This window comes from Mizuhopecten yessoensis, unplaced genomic scaffold (genome assembly GCF_002113885.1).
Source record: "Mizuhopecten yessoensis strain PY_sf001 unplaced genomic scaffold, ASM211388v2 scaffold7507, whole genome shotgun sequence".
Lineage (NCBI taxonomy): Eukaryota > Metazoa > Mollusca > Bivalvia > Pectinida > Pectinidae > Mizuhopecten > Mizuhopecten yessoensis.
Genome location: NW_018407082.1, coordinates 282673 through 301097, shown reverse-complemented (window position 1 = coordinate 301097; position 18425 = coordinate 282673). Strand labels below are relative to the sequence as shown.

Genomic DNA, 18425 nt, shown 5'->3' with positions numbered 1-18425 from the left:
TAGGGGACGCCTGAGGAGGAAAGGAAGGGATGGGGGTGGAGGGTCAACACTTGGCGGGGTCTTAATTTTTGTATTGGTCTTCATGATCAAGAGACCATGCTTTATTTATATTCAAAACCTAGCTGACCAATCGCGAACCGTCTTAATAAATCAGTCTTGAGGGATCGGAACTATATCCAATGCGTACATGTATCTTCCGCCTTTGTGGCTGAACTCGTCTCAGAAGTACACGGTCTTACATAAACCGCATAACTATATCAACAGCGCAAAAGAGAAACAAACAATCTTTATTACGGAAAAAGACAAAGCAGAATACAAGGAGAAAACCCGCTCTGTGACGGTAAGTCCAAAAAATAATCAACGTATGTGTGTGTATGATGACGGAATATATATATATATGTATATGGGGCAAGGAAGTTGTCAACTTTTCGGAGCAATTAGCATCTTTATCGAGACACAGAAATAACAAACACAAGACAATTACATAAAATCAATATATGATATAAACATTATAAAAGAGATTTTATAAAATTAATTAACAAATGCCGTTTGCGGCCTGAGTTGTTTAATATCAACATTGTCGATAAAGCGTGACGTGAGTGCATAGTGCCTGCCGATCTCTATATTTGTATCGCAATGATAATTCTCTCTCTCTCTCTCTCTCTCTCTCTCTCTCTCTCTCTCTCTCTCTCTGGTATTCATAATTATTGAAAATATTCATATTAAAACATCCACTTTACCAACAGTTATAGTACAATTTAATTTTCTTTTACTCCTACCACTTAATTAATTTAGCTCAATAACACCTCATCTTAAACAGCTCATATTCTGATAACTGAATAATTGTTGAACTATATTTTTTACCAAAATAGTAACACACCTTTGGTGCAAATTTGGTTTTTAACTAATACTTTCATGTACGATGTATACCGTCTTCCATACCGACATACCCGCTCAATTTTCAAAGAATTACATTGTTATTTAAATATTCAGATACGATGTCCACAGACAACCATAAACATGTATTTAAATCGTTAATCCGGCCAAATATGTTTTCATGCAAAATATGGATTCACGAACAGTCCGGTTATTCTAGTAATATGTTTAAATCAAGGAATGATTATGTGAAAAATCTATTTTCTGATACAGGTGTAAACTATATATGGAATCTACAGGAAATATGTACCAAAAGTAAAGATAAATTAGTTTTAAAACGAAGACTATGGGACCAGTTTATTCAGAAATGGCTTACGTAATGATTTAGATGTGTCATAAATAAAAAAAATATATTCAAATTTTAAAGCTAAATTAAATTAAAATTAATTCTTATATTAAAATTAAAGAGACAGAAAATTATATTGAAATTTCGTTTGACGATGGGCTCGTTTAACTCGTTATGAAAGAATATGTCCTTATGCTCTCTGAAGGTATTGGTAACGAGTATCAGTTTTTATTCATTTGTAAACTTGGATCTGTATGCCGAATTCGGCAATTATAATTCCAAATTATTAATGTACATATCATAGTCTGATAAAACGAAAGGTCTATAGTAGATATGTAGAAAAACCGAATGTATAGATAAGATTTGAATACTTCATGTACAAATATATATGTATTGCTGCTATTGTGTTCCGCCACGTGCAAAATTTGCTGATTATACGGGAGTTCTTGTTACACACTTATGTGTGTCTGAGTGGACAATCGAGAAATATTGGTTCAGAAATATGCCTCCATCAGTAAATTATCGTTTAAAGTCACATTTCCCAATAAGAAATAATTGCATTCAAAAATACATTTAACCTTTCGTTGGTTTAACAGGTATAAAACAATGACTACTCTAGGTCATCTGATCGAGGCTTTTGAAAACGAGTCCTTCTGTGACGTAGAAATCAAGTTAGAAGATGGCAGCATTCTGCGGGCACATGCCGTCATATTGAAACTGGGGAGTGTCTGGTTCCGGAGGAGACTGAGTGAAAACGTGTCGACCGAGGGGCCGGTTTTGTGTGATAACCATGCACAACAAACAATGAAGGATGTCATCAAATTTCTGTATACTTCTAGTATCACTATTTCCGTCGAAAACGTTGAAGAGTTGTATATGATAGCGAATTATTATTCAATCGACCGCCTATCAAAAATGTGTACCGACTTTTACGAGATGGTTTCTTGTGAAAAGGTAAAGATATTTGCTTTGCACCCGCACTTAGATCATTATTGTAGTTACGTGTGTTATAGTAATTTTGTTTGGTCGAAGGTTAATGTTATGGAATTCATTTCGATATAAATATCAGAGTAACATTTGGAAACGTGAATAATCAAAATTGTCCCAAATCACGGTACCTTACCGATAATGTGTCACTATCACATAACAANATGTTGAGGTTGTATGATTGACTTTGAAGTTTTGTTATTTCCTAGACATTTCGTTAGATTAAGGCTTAATTGTATTATTTCATAAACAACTAAATTATGCTTCATAAGAGTCCGCTAAGTTACCTTAGGAAAACCTTAAAGTTTTCCCCAACTTATGACTATTTCATGAATTTGTAATTATAATATATGGAATTGAATCTATTGCAGACATGTGTGTTCTCCGCCATTGTACAAGATATTAGTAAAGTATTTCTCCATATGTATATTTATGTACGCCTATATGCAATGTGCATTTGGTAATAACTTGAATTGAAGATTTCGTAGTAACAGTGCAGGGGCGGATTCAGGATTTCATAAAAAGGGGGGGGGGGGCGAACATTTTTTCTCAATAGTCAACGTTGTGCTGCCGAGCGCGTAGCACGAGGAGGCGGAGGGTAAGGGAGGGGGTCTTCCCCCTCCCGTAAGGTTTTTTTGGGGGATTTCCCCCCAAAAAATTGTGTTTTCTAGAACGTCTCAGAAGCGATTTCCCGTGTTCTGAGGATTGTTTTTATATTTAATTATGTTGCCTAGCTACATATTATGTGTATACACAAAAACTTTAGAAAAAAAAGTTATTGTGCATGAAGTTAACTTAAAGATTAAAACCAAATAAAATAAATGGTCTGCGCCTGTTTAAAGAATACCTCAGCATAAAAGAAAGACAACTACTAACCTTTCATTAAAATGGAATCGCCATTCCCTGTAGCTTTGAGGGCTTTCCATAGGGTTTTGTCAATATCAAGCATGTCGGCAGTAATTAGATTTGTGGATAGAATATCCACTCCACTTGTTTCTACAGCCGTAGCTGAACTAAACAGTTAGAAAGCCCTGATACCAGATGTAAATAATTTCGAATTTGTAAAAGTATACTTCAATTTAGTTTTACTATTGATCACTGTGAGTGTCGACGGACAATGTATTTGTTTTAAAAACAAAGGTGCGGCACCTTTTGATGTCTGCGTTGCATTTTGCCTGTGAAATATATCCACAAAACACTGTATCAGTTCTATAATGCATTGTTAGATCTACAGCTTCCATCAGATAAAAAGCGTTTACTTTATCTTGTATAGATAATACCAAAATAATTGAATGGATATGTTTAGTCGATTATACATAATATTGTCAGCCGAAAAAACCCTTTATCGTTCTTGTATAATGATATGATTAATATCGCCCGGGCGGTTAGGAAGGTTAAAAAAGTATTAATTTTCAGATCATCTATAACGAGCGGTCAATAATATAATTATGCAACTTATGCTAGTATATTTCCGCCGAGCGTTGCAAGTTGCAACTTGGGGTTTTGCGGAGGTGGTAAGATAAAAAACACACTTTAGGGTCAAGATTCAAAGTAGACGAGCGTAGCGATGCCAACAAATATTCTTTTAATAAAGAAAATATAGTAAAAATATCAGATAGCGGAAACCCACAATATTTGCTAGGATGCCGTATGGGATGTGTGGGGCGTAGCCCCAGATTTTTTTATACAAGCTCCGTGCATTATTTGATGCATTTTAAAATGTTAATATGTTCCCATTCCCGGCAGATCAGGCCATTTCGGGCCGGCCCGGAAAAGGTCAGTCCGCCGCCAAAAAGGGGGGTGGGGGCTGGGGCCGGGTGTGCCCCCCCCCCCCCCCCCCCCCCTAAATCCGCGCCTGCAGTGCCCTGGCTTTAGACCCCTTCCGTATAAACCTCTTTTGCACATCTACCTCACAGTGTATTACCATGTAAATCTTCTAAAAGTGGATGCTTTATGAATCGGACAGCCGACGGACGGACAGACGGACAGACACTGTTGTTATTATAGGGCGTCCGCCTCTTCATTACATAGCCCTAATACGCGCAGCATTAGAAAACAAAATGTGCTGTGGAGTAATGTTTTTGTTTGTGTTGATTGCAGATGACGAGGAAAAAACAAGAAAGGCAGTCGGTGAGTATCAAACATTTGCCATTTCGCCCAACTATCAAAGATATAGCGAGACAAAAAATGTTGCCACTGTTAATCGGTAATAGAAATGGAAGTCCTTTTGCTATTTCAAATCGAGTTATTAACACGTATTGAATGGAATAAAAATGAAGGATAATGTAAGAATTGGTTCCAAGAGTTCAAATGTTGTGAAAATATCTCTCCATTAAAGTGCTTTTCGTTAAAACTCCCATTTAAGTTTCAACACACTTTCTACACAGTCTTTCATGTTCATAAACACATTATTTGTAAAACAGAACGATCTGTCGCTAAAGTGTGTGTTTTTGTTTGTCATATTTTACCAGATTGCAGAAAACATAGAAATTGATATGCCGAGTGGTGAAGATGCAAAGGAAATCGCCATTATTTACCGATCGCACGGTGGGATGGCATTTGAAAGATTATTTCGGCCTGATGATTCATTAAAGGTAAGAATGCTATTTTTCTATTATTTATATATATCAAGGTATCTATTTCTCAACCCCTTGATAGATTTGAAAATCAGTACAAAATGCCCAAAATGAGTCTTCTATTGTATCTGTGTTCACGACTCATTTCTCATTTGAATATAGTACTTTTAGTATGATCTTCATAAATAACGATTTATCGGTTGTTATACTTTTGCCATTTAACAGAGTATTTACACATGGCTCTGCGCAGAGGTCGAAGCAGATATTTTGCCACCGAAATTCAGCCTCGGCTGCAGTGACCCCGCATCGTGCACGGCGGGTGGATGTAAACACACCTATCCCCTAACTGCGGAAATCGCCAACAGGAGCGGAATTGGGAGTCTACCAGAAGTCCTGTTCATTAAACAAGAGGTATAACGATATGCATGTAACATTTGCTTTCATCGATAAACGTATGGGTCAATTGTACAATTTTTTTTAAATGAAAGAAATGCAAAGCAAATTGTTGATTTAATCATTTTATTTTCTTGAAAAAAGGACGCAAACAGCCCAAAACTAGCTAGTGCTTTCCTTTTAATCAGCATACGAATGTTTTGTGAAGCATAATATCGATTGTACATAAGATTTATTTTCGTTTTTGCAGGAATTCACAGGAAATGACACGTTGACGGGGTACGACAACGTCTTGTTTGCCTAAAAAGAAAATTCAAACATAATACAAATAAGAACATGTTTCATTCCCAAGAAAGGAAATGACCTTTGACCGGGTACGACGTCGTCTTGTTTGCCTGAGAATAATTTACAAACATTTCATGTTTTACGATATTACATATACTACAAATAAAATTGATTGTGATTCTTTCCAAAGAATATCATTCCTTAATGTTATTAATTTATCTCATGTGATTACCACGTGACCTTGTGCTGAAATTCTGAATATCAAGAAGGCCGTAAAAGAAGCTAACCTTACTTTCAAAGTCACGAATATATAGTTTTAAGTTTAATATTATCAGAAAAAATAGTCCAATTTCTCTCTTTAAAAAAATATACAAGTTTTTTGCCTCTTTAATATTTCGAGGATGGTAATCTCTATTGTGTAGTTCACAAATTGAAATTGCCGCGGAACTGAAGTCTGGATCGATGTCATTATCCCATTCCACTTTATTATGCAAAAAGCCAATCATTTCGCTCGTAGTGTAGACAGGTCGACGAGACCAGTCTTGAAGCCCTAAAATAATAAACGCTTCTGTAGTTGTGTTGCTATAATGACAACCACGCTATTGTATATCTTTCTCGGTTAAATACAGCGTTTGTGTTAAATTAGGGTACACGAGTCCTGCTGTGTCTTTCCAACAAAGTAAGTCACGTTACCATTTATGTATATAGCGTTCTATAAAGCACACCTGTTTGATGAAGACGACAGAGCACAGATCATAATGGTCATCAAAATGCCACCCATAAATATGTACTTGTTGTGCTATATCAATCTCTATACAATCCATGTTTACCGACACAAAGAAAATATTTAAAAATAATATTTTAATTGCAAAAAGATAGCATACGTAACATCTCCGGGCGATGATACAACAAATCGGGTATTCCAGATACCACATCCCCAATATTCTGTTTCCGTATCCGGTGATGGTTCCATGCATTTCGTACATCGGCCAATTCACTTCTTATCAAGTTCAGATAAGAAAACTGAAACAGGCACCTATAAATAGCATTACATTTAGTGAAAACGATCTTTTTGAAAAGTCGATTAACATCTAAAAGACATCAAGACAATATCCCCGTCTCTTTGCGATATTAGCGCAAGCTTTTAACTTATGGTCAATTTTTCTATACTAAGTACCGGAGTTCTTTTGTTACAATATTTTTATTTATATCGGCGACACACTTTACGGAGAATCTATATAAAAAAGCATTCCAGTAGTGTTAAAAGGAGGATTTGTGGAGAAAAATAAGTTTGATTTTAGTGCATTATACAAAAGGCTGTAGTTTGCTGCTTGGAGGAAAATGTGATTAAAACCCGGGAAAGGAAGACTGAGCTTTAGAGTAAGGTAGAGATGGGATATTTGGAGGAAAGTTTAAGGGATAAAGATACTTGTAGTTGAGGTTGACCGGTTTAGCTAAGATGTACTTCTTATACAGTATATACGATTTTTGAATGGTTTTGTCGTAAACGTTAACATGTAGTTAATTTAAACTGCATTTGTTAGATCTATTTTCAACGGAATTAACATATTTCATTAATTATCCGTAATTTAAAGATAACGAGTGCATAGTAATTTACGTCGTGTAACAAACACACATTAGACTTGCTCAAGTTTAAAAAAAATGGACTGAGAGAAGAGATGAGCGCTAAACAGTTCTGGCGGAGAGATTTCAGAGTGTGTTATTTTCAGTATCTATGTGTACGGGACGTCGTTGTGTATACACACTGTGTACAATAATTATAAGTTATATGCAGCTTTGAAAGAAAATACAACGGGATCAAACCAGGATTCGAACCCTTGACCTCCGATCATTATACTGTACTTGTAACCAACTGGGCCCAGTTGTTCAAGAGGTGGTAAGCTTAATCACAGTTTAACAACATTTTTCAACCCTTAATAAAAAAAAAATCAATATACACGTTAAACTTTCACAATTTCGCAGCTAATTCAAGGCTTAACGACTTAACAATATGCTGAGGCAGTCTTTTAGCGTGACAAAAACCATCATAAAAGTTGTGCTGCTGTTGACCAAGGCACCCTTCAATGTAATTCCGAAATTAACAAAGAGTTGTTTTAAATCAAACGCGAACACGTCTATGTAAAGTTGGCTGACATTAATTTCCGCGATAAAAGGAATGGTTGATCTAATTTTGGATAGCGTGATCAACAATAATGACTTTTGTGATGTTATTTATACAATAACCACGGCGGACACTGACGCGCGGCGTATATCGTAGGCATAATGTTGTAATACCGAGCTATGATTAGCAAGGGGAAATCAACACAACCTTCTTGAAAATAGTCATGCTATATTCGTATCACTCGTTGAACTGTGTTCCAAATATGCATTTTTCTATTTCTGAGTTGCATGCTGCTCTGTTGTGAGTACGTTGGAACTTTATATTAACGATTAAATTGTGCCAGCTCACGTAACACAGAACGTGATAGATCAGCTAGAAATAGGGTGTGGCTTTACAGTGAACATATGGTCCTGAAATCTAGATCAGTAATGGGACCTGGAAGTGGCGAAACTCATGAGCTGAATAGTATACATAAGTATACTGTATCACCAAATGGGGCAAGACAAGCAACATGTCACTAAATACGTTTTGTGTTATACTTATTACTTCATAGAACCAAGCGAAATAAATGGTAGGAAGGGATCCCTTCACAAAATGTGGGTTTCTGGCTTGGGTTTATGGTGACACACGGAAGCTAACAGTAGACGTCAAAGATAAGTTAAAACGATATAAATATGTACTTAAAAATGGACTGATCTCGTACGACATTAAATGTTGTCGGGACATACAAAGGAAATAAAGAGAAAGGGTTATTAACTAAGATGACATAGAAGTATTAATTGCATTGAATCAAAGCTTGTTTTTTATTTTCTGATCAATATTGACATTAATGTATAGACCATATAAAGTCCAGTATTATTGGCTGGATCGATTAAATTTCGCAATGATTCTTTTCCAAAAAACATTATTTGGTAGTGATTGTTAATTACATGGAACAATGATATTATGTTAAGACTTGCAACTTGTTTAAATAACAAAATTTAACTATAAAGCAAGTACACGAAGGATCACTGCACTTGCTTGTCCGTTCAGACAGGAGTGTTGCCTAAAGGGAAAGGCAAATTTCAAGTTGTTTTTGTTCAACAGTTGTATTCCAAATTAATCAAATACTGGTGTGCAATGTGCAAAGAACGACGTTAATACATTTCCAAAGGTATGTAAACATATTCCAAATCAAACACAGCTATGTTTGGAACACTTTTATGCGATCATAACTGATGCCGTGGAACCTTGACCTTCAGCCTGGCTACATACGGAACCTTGACCTTCAGCCTGGCTAAATATGGAACCCTGACTTTCAACCTACAAAGTGTAGCTACATACGGAACCCTAACATTCAGCCTGGCTACATACGGAACATTGGCCTACAGCCTGGCCACATACGAAACCTTGACCTTCAGCCTGGCTACATAAGGGAACCTGACCTTCAGCCTGGTTACATACAGAACCCCGACCTTCGGCCTGGCTGCATACGGAACCCTGACCTTCAGCCTGGCTACATACGGAACATTGGCCTACAGCCTGGCTACATACGGAACCCTGACCTTCAGCCTGGCTGCATACGGAAGCCTGACCTTCAGCTTGGCTACATACGAAACCCTGACCTTCAGCATGGCTACATACGGAACCCTGTCCTTCAGCATCTGAATAAGAGCCCAGCGTATTGATCAAAGGACGAGGTTAATACATTTCCAAAGGTATGTAAACATATTCCAAATCAAAATCAGCTAAGTGTGGAACACTTGTATGCGATTATAACTGATGCCGTGGAACCTTGACCTTCATCCTGGCTACATACGGAACCTTGACCTTCATCCTGGCCACATACGGAACCTTGACCTTCAGCCTGGCTACATATGAAACCTTGACCTTCAGCCTGGCTACATATGGAACACTGACTTTCAACCTAGCTACATACGGAACCCTGACCTTCAGCCTGGCTACATACGGAACATTGGCCTACAGCCTGGGTACAAAGGAAACCTTGACCTTCAGCCTGGCTACATACGGGACCCTGACCTTCAGCCTGGCTACATACGGAACCATGTCATTCAGCCTGGCTGCATACAGAAGCCTGACCTTCAGACAGGCTACATACGAAACCCTGACCTTCAGCCTGGCTACATACGGAACCCTGTCCTTCAGCATATAATTGAGAGCATATTGGTCAAAGGACGAGGTTAATTCATTTCCAAAGGTATGTAAACATATTCCAAATCAAAAACAGCTATGCGTGGAAGACTTGTATATGATTATAACTGATGCCGTGGAACCTTGACCTTCAGCGTGACTACATACGGAACATTGGCCTACAGCCTGGCTACATACATTTTTCATGTCCAGGTATAAGGCCGTATACTATATAGGTTATCACGACATCATACGGTTATCAAAAAACTACTTCAATATTCGTAACATCGCTGATTAAACTCCTGTCATATTTAATTCCGTTTTATCTACGCCGTGTGATTGATATATCACGATTAGGTGGTTTCCAGCCACCGAAGCCCTAATGTTTCACGCGGTAAAATCAAAGCCACCGACCACCTCCCGGATCTCCTTGCAATCTATCGTATCTCTCTCAAGCCACACTAATAATTTAAACATTTTAAGACATATTGTTTTAATTTTCAGAAAGGAAAGATATTATGGAAACATCTCTACGTTTGATAAAAGAAAGTTTATTACCTTTTCCTGTTAAAGCTATATCCGATTCATGATTTAACCTCAACAGAATACATTTATTTCATCGTAAATTATCCGCAGGTACATAACGCATCACATACTGTGAATATTATACATAAGGTAGTCATTTGCTAATAGTCAAACTTGATTGACTCTCTAAATAAGAGGTATGTGATTGACCTATTCGATACAATGTGAAAACACTCTTTATCGATAGGCGAGACGTCCCGGGTCGAGTGACATGTGCTTATACAATGTCGTCATATGTAAAGGTTATTGCGTGGTTTTCGAGTAACAAGGGATTTATTACACCCGAGCGAAGCGAGGGTGTAATAAGTCCCGAGTGACGAGAAATCATGCAATAACTGGCTTACTGCATGCTTCCCAACTCGAACAAAACAGAAAAGTTGAATAAAAAATTGTTCACCTGGACAATCTTTTTACCTACCCTACACTGCAGATAATTTTCATGTACCTATGTGAGTGAGTACTAATCATAACCAGATAAGATTCTCAATAGCCCAGTCTGAGTGTATCCTTCATAATGGATACAAGTGTTTTTGGATTACTATCCAGGTCCAGTGTCAGGGAAGGTAAGGAGTGTCTGTTCAAAATACGGGAAACAATGTTGAATTTCTGACTACATTTTCAGTTTAATTTTCAAGATGTGGCAAAGGTACAGGATATTGAAACCATTTTCATATATACAATTTAAGGGTTTATCAATCCCTAAGGAATTCCAGTTCTTTCAATGAATGGTATATTTGAATGTGCAATTTTGTATAAAGGAACAGCTCCTTAAGATTATAAACTTTTCCGGGAAATGCTTATCCTCTCACGTGATAAGGAAATCTGTTTGTGTTTTTCAATCATGAAATTACCATTTTTAACTTTCATTTTTTCCCCTTATTTGAAATGTGTCAACTAAGTTTATCCTCTACTGTATTGACTTCATCGTTACTCACTGATCGATTATCTCCCCTTTCTTACCCCCTTTGTGGCCTCAGTCCACTGGGCACACCCCCTTTCATGGTCATGTAATTATGATTGGCCTTGAAAGGGGATTATGTGTGCAGTGGACTGTGGTAGCAAGTGATTTATTGCCCACACTTTTCCATTGTAAGAGGTGGGAAGTATGCAGTAATGTTTTAAACAATACACATGTTCAAACCGCTCACTTAGTCATAGCTTGACAAAAGGACCAGTCGGTCTTGCTACGTTAAGACACGTTTAAAGTTTGCATTGTTTCTGTTAAAAGTAAAAAATAAAAGAAGTAAGCGTTAAAAAGACGAAGGAAATAAAGAATTGGTTCTCTGAAAGTGAAAAGGCAACGGAACCGGATCGGAATGAGAAGACAGGACCTGTAATCATAATACGGGGGTCTCTTATTAACTGGCCCACCTTTTATGTGGCAGGTACCGGTTTCAGTCCTACTACAGTTCTATCCTAAACCGAAACTCAGAGTAGGATACTATCCAAATAAAAATCTACATTTGGGTTCTCTATCTGTTTGTCTTCAACATGACAGGGATACTCTGCAATACGATACAATGTATTTCAGTGTCATTTCTGTAGGGTAAAATAGAGGTCACATAATTTGGAAAGCTTATTTTGTGAACATGTTCCGTGATTTCTAATATTTCCCTAACCATGAATATTTTAATGGCTTTCTGAGCTCCCTTCTACTCCACAAACTAAACAACCGATTAAGAATTTAATTGAAAGAAAATCTTTGAAAGTTGAATAAAATCATATTTGAGTATATTGAGTGAACGTGTTATGAGATTTCTTCTCTTTTCCTAACCATGAATTGTTTCAATAGCCTTCTGAGCTCCTTCCACCTCGACAAATTAAACAACTAATTAAGTATCTAATTAAGACCACCTTCTGTGAAAGGTCAACTACATCATACTTTTGAGTACCCCATTTCAACACCAGTATAATTAAGTCAAGATTTAAGTATCATCAGGTCGAAGCAATTTATGGAAGCAGAACGTTAACAGAAAAGTAGAAACCTGTCATTACACAGAGTTGTTAATTTTGATGCTCATGTTCATTTCATGACTTTAATGTGACAGTTGGGTTGATCTATTGTTTGTTTCATTGCTAAGTTTTGGCAGATTCGATTTAATGTGCTGTAATAAATTAGATCCATTTTTTAAACAATATGACAAAATGATGTGATATTTAATGAAAAGTTGGACATCAAAATGAAGACTTGTAATTATGGAGACGTGTAATCAGCACATCATTGATTAAATCGTGCAAAGGTGTTCATTCAATTTTGCATTTACTATTACAATAAGCTGTTATCACATCAACATTTGTTACTTTATATATCACTATATTCATGAAATAAATCTCAATCCTGCTAATTAGGTCACGACCTGAGAAAGGTTTTTGATATGTGGACATCAAGAATAAAATACATCCATACAATTTTATTATTATTTTTCTAAACTAATTTTCTTTATTTCTTAACGTTTTCTTCAGGTTGGTAAGTATGAATTTTGAAAAAAATCTTGTTACACAACCAATAAGTGTTTCTATGTGACGTTTCGATGACTACAATCAATTATAGTACGGTATGTACTTCGTCACCTTCATCAGACAAATGACCAGTGAAGCGTATGCACACAAAGGTGTAAAATATGTACGAGTTGTCCACAAATCGATGACGATTAGGCTACACTGTAAGCGTATGTACAAAAAATGTTATATATGCGCGAGGAGTCGAACCCGGGACAACTGTCTTACTAGTCTTGCGTTCTACCGAATGAGATAAAGAGAAATTCCCCCTAACCGAGACGGTAGGAAGCGGCTACTATTTTACCAGGGTGACACATATGACCGAAATGACTCAATTCAGCTACGTTTTTTTTGTTAGTAGATGTACGATAGTCTTTTAGCCCCCCCCCCCCCCCCCCTCTCGTTTAGAACTGGCGCACTGCGCAGTGTCCAGAGGGCTTCCTTTATCTTCCGCTTGAATAGATTGCGCTCCCCGTCCAATACTTTAGAGTTATCCCAGTCAATAACATGTTTTTTCTGTGTGACATGGTCTGTGATTGCTAATTTATTTATCTTGAACTATGACTGCTTCCTTTCTGATCTGGTGAGTTGTTGTCTGAAGACGCGAGTACCATTAAGTACATGTGACACAGCTATAAGGAGTATACAAGGTCGCTAGTCCTCAGAACGACGAGATCATCACTGAAAGCCTCTAGCGAGTTAAAACCGGCATTTTGTGGCACGATGGGGCAATATGATTGCGCAAGAAACCATACTAGTACTTTTCTTCTATATCTGTTTTTATTTAATTGGAAATAATTACACGTATGAATGGTATAAGCTATGCATTAAGCTCGATAATGTTTGCTTTTAACGTACGCAAGCATTTCATCAAGATTTCAACAACAACAAAAACTAATTACGTAAAGTGCATGGAACCTTATCCTGGCATCAGGATACAGCTTACTGTACGTAAACCTAATCATATATGCAATTTTCGTGAACAAATGCCCCGTTGACTTATAAATTTATTGAAATTGCTTTCAATGTGATATGACCGTTATTTGTTGAAATGCTATAAAGTATGGTTCAATAACGTCACAATATTTCCAACGATTCAATATACTAGTAAAATAGTATTGTTATATCGCAAAAACGATAAGGTGTATCAATACACGTGTGTTAATGAACACTTTAGAAATTACCGCTGCTCTGTAATCAACTAAATTGACATTAATTTATTGATATTTGTTTTTGTAACTTCTTCTGTTCGTTTTGGGGTTTGCATTCGTACAACAACTGAGACAATAAGAAGACAGGTGCACAGAAGCACATCGCATGTTGGGGAGGAAATTGCATATTTGATTTAGAAGTTATTAATTAGTCCATTTGACGAATATATCCATACAACGTCCGACATTATATGGCGAAGGTATTCGAGGACTTGGAAAAAACTACCTGGGCACAATTCGTTTTATCCACATAGGTTATCCGACTAATGGCGTAAGTTCTAAATCTGCTAAGTAAACACGTTTTAATTATGGCTGCGTTTCATTTGACATATACAAAGACTTTTATTTAGTACCGTACTCGGTGTAAAAGCTAGACATCTCTACATCAAATGTACATCAGTGCCCATTATCCATTATTTAACTGATGCATTATAATTTTAGTTTATAATCGAGTTTAATGAATATTTTTTTAACGAGAAATCAATCATTTGACAACCGTTTACTTCTTTATTTATGCATATCTGATCAGTGTTAAAATCCTGATTAATTGCCAACGTGATATGTGTTTCACTGTTAATGAATATTGTATCTACTTTTGCTTCATTTGGGGTTTAACATTTTCGGAAATTTTAAAATAAAAAACAAAGATTACAAGACACATACATTCATATCAACATAGTTATATTGTATTTGGAAATGTTATTCAGTTTATATAGTAACATGTTGCTGACAGCACAGCTTGACAATACCGCCAGTTCAAGTCTTGACATCTCGTTTTACAGTAGCAGATCACGGAAGGAAATTAATTTGATTTACAGGAAAACCATATAATCAGCTTTTGTTTTAATCTCATGGTTAAATTACTCCTGACTTTGGATGTAAGACAAGAAGTCAACCCTATGGGTAAGATTACTCACTTTGTAGATCTTGGGGAATCTCTACCATCTAATCTTAACCCACTTCCTTTCATTTCTTTTTCTTCCAGACAGTGCACGAACTATTACACCTTCTATGATAGTTCTAACTTTATTTGTTTACTGTTCTACATAATTTCTTGTTTGCCTGATCTTGCAACGCGTTTGGAAATCCCCGGAGATCCATGACTGCCAATCATGTATGGGTCCTAAACGAAGATTAAGGTGATTGCGTCTGACGTGGGGTGATGAAGAACTCTCATTATATCCGACACTCTTTATTAATCTCTAGATTGAAATAACATGAATCGTGATGAGCCGTTACTTGTTTAACATTTGGCGTATCAGCATACCCTATTGCATAATTATATATATATATATTTATGTGACATCGTCTATAGCGGAATGCACTTTGGCGAAGCTACGATCTATAACCCCGGAGACGTTTTAAACAAAGAAATAAAAGAAAATGGCATCGGTCCTACAACTGTCAACAATTGTAGAAAAAAAATCTATTTTGTGTGAATCCTCAGTTTAATTTATTTGTGTACTTTATATATTTGTTTTGAAGTAAATTTTCATCTATTTTCTAAACTGAGGGAAGAGTTACATCTCTGATTCTATTCACCAATCGCCCCGGTACTGGTTGAAGTCTCCGTTTACACTTACACAACACTACTGTTAACTAGTATTGTATTACTGCACTGCACGCTATTATTACATTACTGTACACTAGTAATCTAATACTCTACACTAGTATTGCACTAAACCCGCCAAAAATGATTGTTGAAGCCTTTTTAAGGTATGCTTTTTTTCCGAATCTAGACAGTTGTCACTCGTGTTGAACTTCAAATATCAAAGCTATTACAATGTAGCTCAAAAGTCTTGAGCACAAGTATTGTATTAATGTTCACTATCATTACTTTGCTATGAACTAACACTAACATTACAACACTGTCAGCTTGCAATCACATTATCAAAATCCAATTGTATAAGTCATTATAAGTATTATCTTTTATTGTAAATATTAGTTCTATGCAACTCATTTGAACTTCATGACATGTACATGTACATTCTGATGGATTCATACCTCTCCTTAAAGTCAACAAGTGACGCTTGATAAAAAGCCGGATCGTTTTCTATAAAGCACGCTTCTACTAACTTATTTATTTAATTGAGGATGTCTTATGATGATTAGATCATAAAGTGATTAAACGTATTTGTTTAAGGTGCAGCTACATAATCTTTGTGTCAATTATCCCAATCTTTTACCTTATCACAAATTAGGAAAGTGTCACTCCAGTGCTAAATCAACGGGTATTTTGAGTAATGCGCTTAAGCCGTACATTCCCACAGTCTTTAGGAATTATTGTAACAAAATATGTATGTAAATTACGTGACAAAAATATTCAAAGTGGAAATATATGTTCATTGCTTAACTGTGTATTTCGTCATAATTGACAACGCATCATCTTTCCCGCGTAAAATGCTTTTCAACTTTTTTTTTCTTTTTCAGGACGGTGAATTGGTATACGTATACGTGTACAGGTATACCCAGCGGATCTCAGGCCCTATCTTCACTTAATAAGTATTATGTAATGCCCTATTGATGACAACGAATATTCATAGAATTGACATTCTTCCGTTATCATTGTTTTTTTTTATTTACATTTGTTGCTAGTACTGAAGAGTACACGTCAACTGTGAGGTGTTTTGTCACAAAGTAGCCATGTTTACAAAGGATGAATCTTGCATTTAACTTTCAAAGGGCTTTACTTCAACGTTTATAAAAATCCATTCGAGCCTGTTACATCAACAAATTTGAAGATGTTAAAATGCCACCCAACACACAACAGAAAATCCCCCGCATATGAAAAAACTGTGCGTTCATTAGTAATTATATTTCCTCTTGTACCTTTAGGAGGTAATAATGACCTCGTGAGTTAAGAATCACGTTGACGAATGTGAATACGTCAAAGAATACGGCTCATCACCGCTCAATAATCTTGTACTTTTGTAAATATATGCTTGTAATTTGCTGGGAAAGGGTTTAATATAAGTTTGATAACTTGTGCCCAATCCATTTGCATGGCAATTAAACATGGTCAAACTAAAATAATCAACACGAAAATGCCCTGATGTGCACAAAACAGAAACTCGAAATCAAAGTCGATCAAACTACAGCAAACATGATCACAGAAAGAGCTACAAGAGGAATCTCTAAAATGAGAGTCTTGAAAATATATAATAATATATAATATATATATATAAACTTTATTTATTCTAAAACAATTATGAAACATGTTATTGAAATGTATATTAATCACTCTTGTTGGCCCGGATTTTAGCGCGCAGGGGGTCTTAATATGGAAAGAAACCGGAGTATCAGGAGGACATTCACGTGGTCGGGCAGGTGACCCGACACCTTTTCACCTCCGATCGGGGAATCAAACCCCGGCCGGCTTTGGTGAAGCTTTTCACTGCACCACCCTACTACCCTTATTGTATAAGTATTTTTCTAACACAATAGGAATAAGACCAGGTGTCCTATAACGGTAATATTTCTGCTTCATTTTATTGTATATTTTCAAAATACTCATTTTAAATACGTAATTTCGTAATAATCCATAAAATGTGTATTAGAAAGTGGAGAGTACAGAAAGATAACTAGTGTACCAAACTAGTGTATACATACGCATCTTAACCCCATAATGGAATCAGCTGCGACCTTCACAGTGAAAAACGATAATATCTTGATACATCATTGCACACGGCAATGGCACGGTAGTCTAGTGGTAGATCGCCGGGCTCGTGACCGAAGAGTTGCCCCCTCGCGTCACGGCACAGCACTTTGTTGTATGTTGTATCTTTGAGTGAGATCCTTTACTCCGCTTGTTCAAATCTACTCATCTGTAAATGAGTACGTGGTTCGGCAGTGCTAAAAATGTTGAATGCTAGTTGTGAGCTTCGAAATGGCAGCACCGGTTGTATGCTCCCGAGGGAGTTGAGAATGATATTGACTGGTTGCAAAGGCCCTATAACCACGGATAATAATTTGTGAACCGCTTTGAGACGACCTACAAACTAGGTTGTGATAAAAGCGGAATATAAGAACCTCAAATTATTATTAGTTAAGTTAGGACACAATACTTAAAATGACAGATTCACAATAGCAATTGGATTCCATTTTCAGGGCATTTATATACAGATTTTATAAAATTAAATATTTAACACCTAAGCCCTAACTATAAATGAAGAGGAACTAAAACATATAAAAATCGTCATCAATCCAGAAAAAAATACCAGGTCTTAGTACTATTTCCCAACGCCGATGCCTATTTTGCCTTAGAATTGAGTAATACTTTCGACTAGTCTTTCGCAATGATCAAGCTTGATATATAATGACTAAAAATCTCGTTCATGTTCTACTATAGGCTTATACAAATGCGTCGAAATCGAAGGGAATTGCAAAAAAACATTTCGTTAGAGTTGACTGAAAAG

At 36.4% G+C, this 18425-nt stretch overlaps 1 protein-coding gene across 1 annotated transcript; it reads left to right on the top strand.

Moving 5' to 3' along the window:
- Positions 1-212: 212 nt before the first annotated feature.
- Positions 213-5628, top strand: LOC110453776 (kelch-like protein 40b). Its single transcript, XM_021502911.1, has 6 exons — positions 213-340; positions 1819-2176; positions 4310-4339; positions 4681-4803; positions 5011-5196; positions 5429-5628. Exons 2-6 carry the CDS (start codon positions 1829-1831, stop codon positions 5480-5482), a joined length of 741 nt encoding a protein of 246 aa, XP_021358586.1. The 5' UTR covers positions 213-340; positions 1819-1828; the 3' UTR covers positions 5483-5628.
- Positions 5629-18425: the final 12797 nt, after the last annotated feature.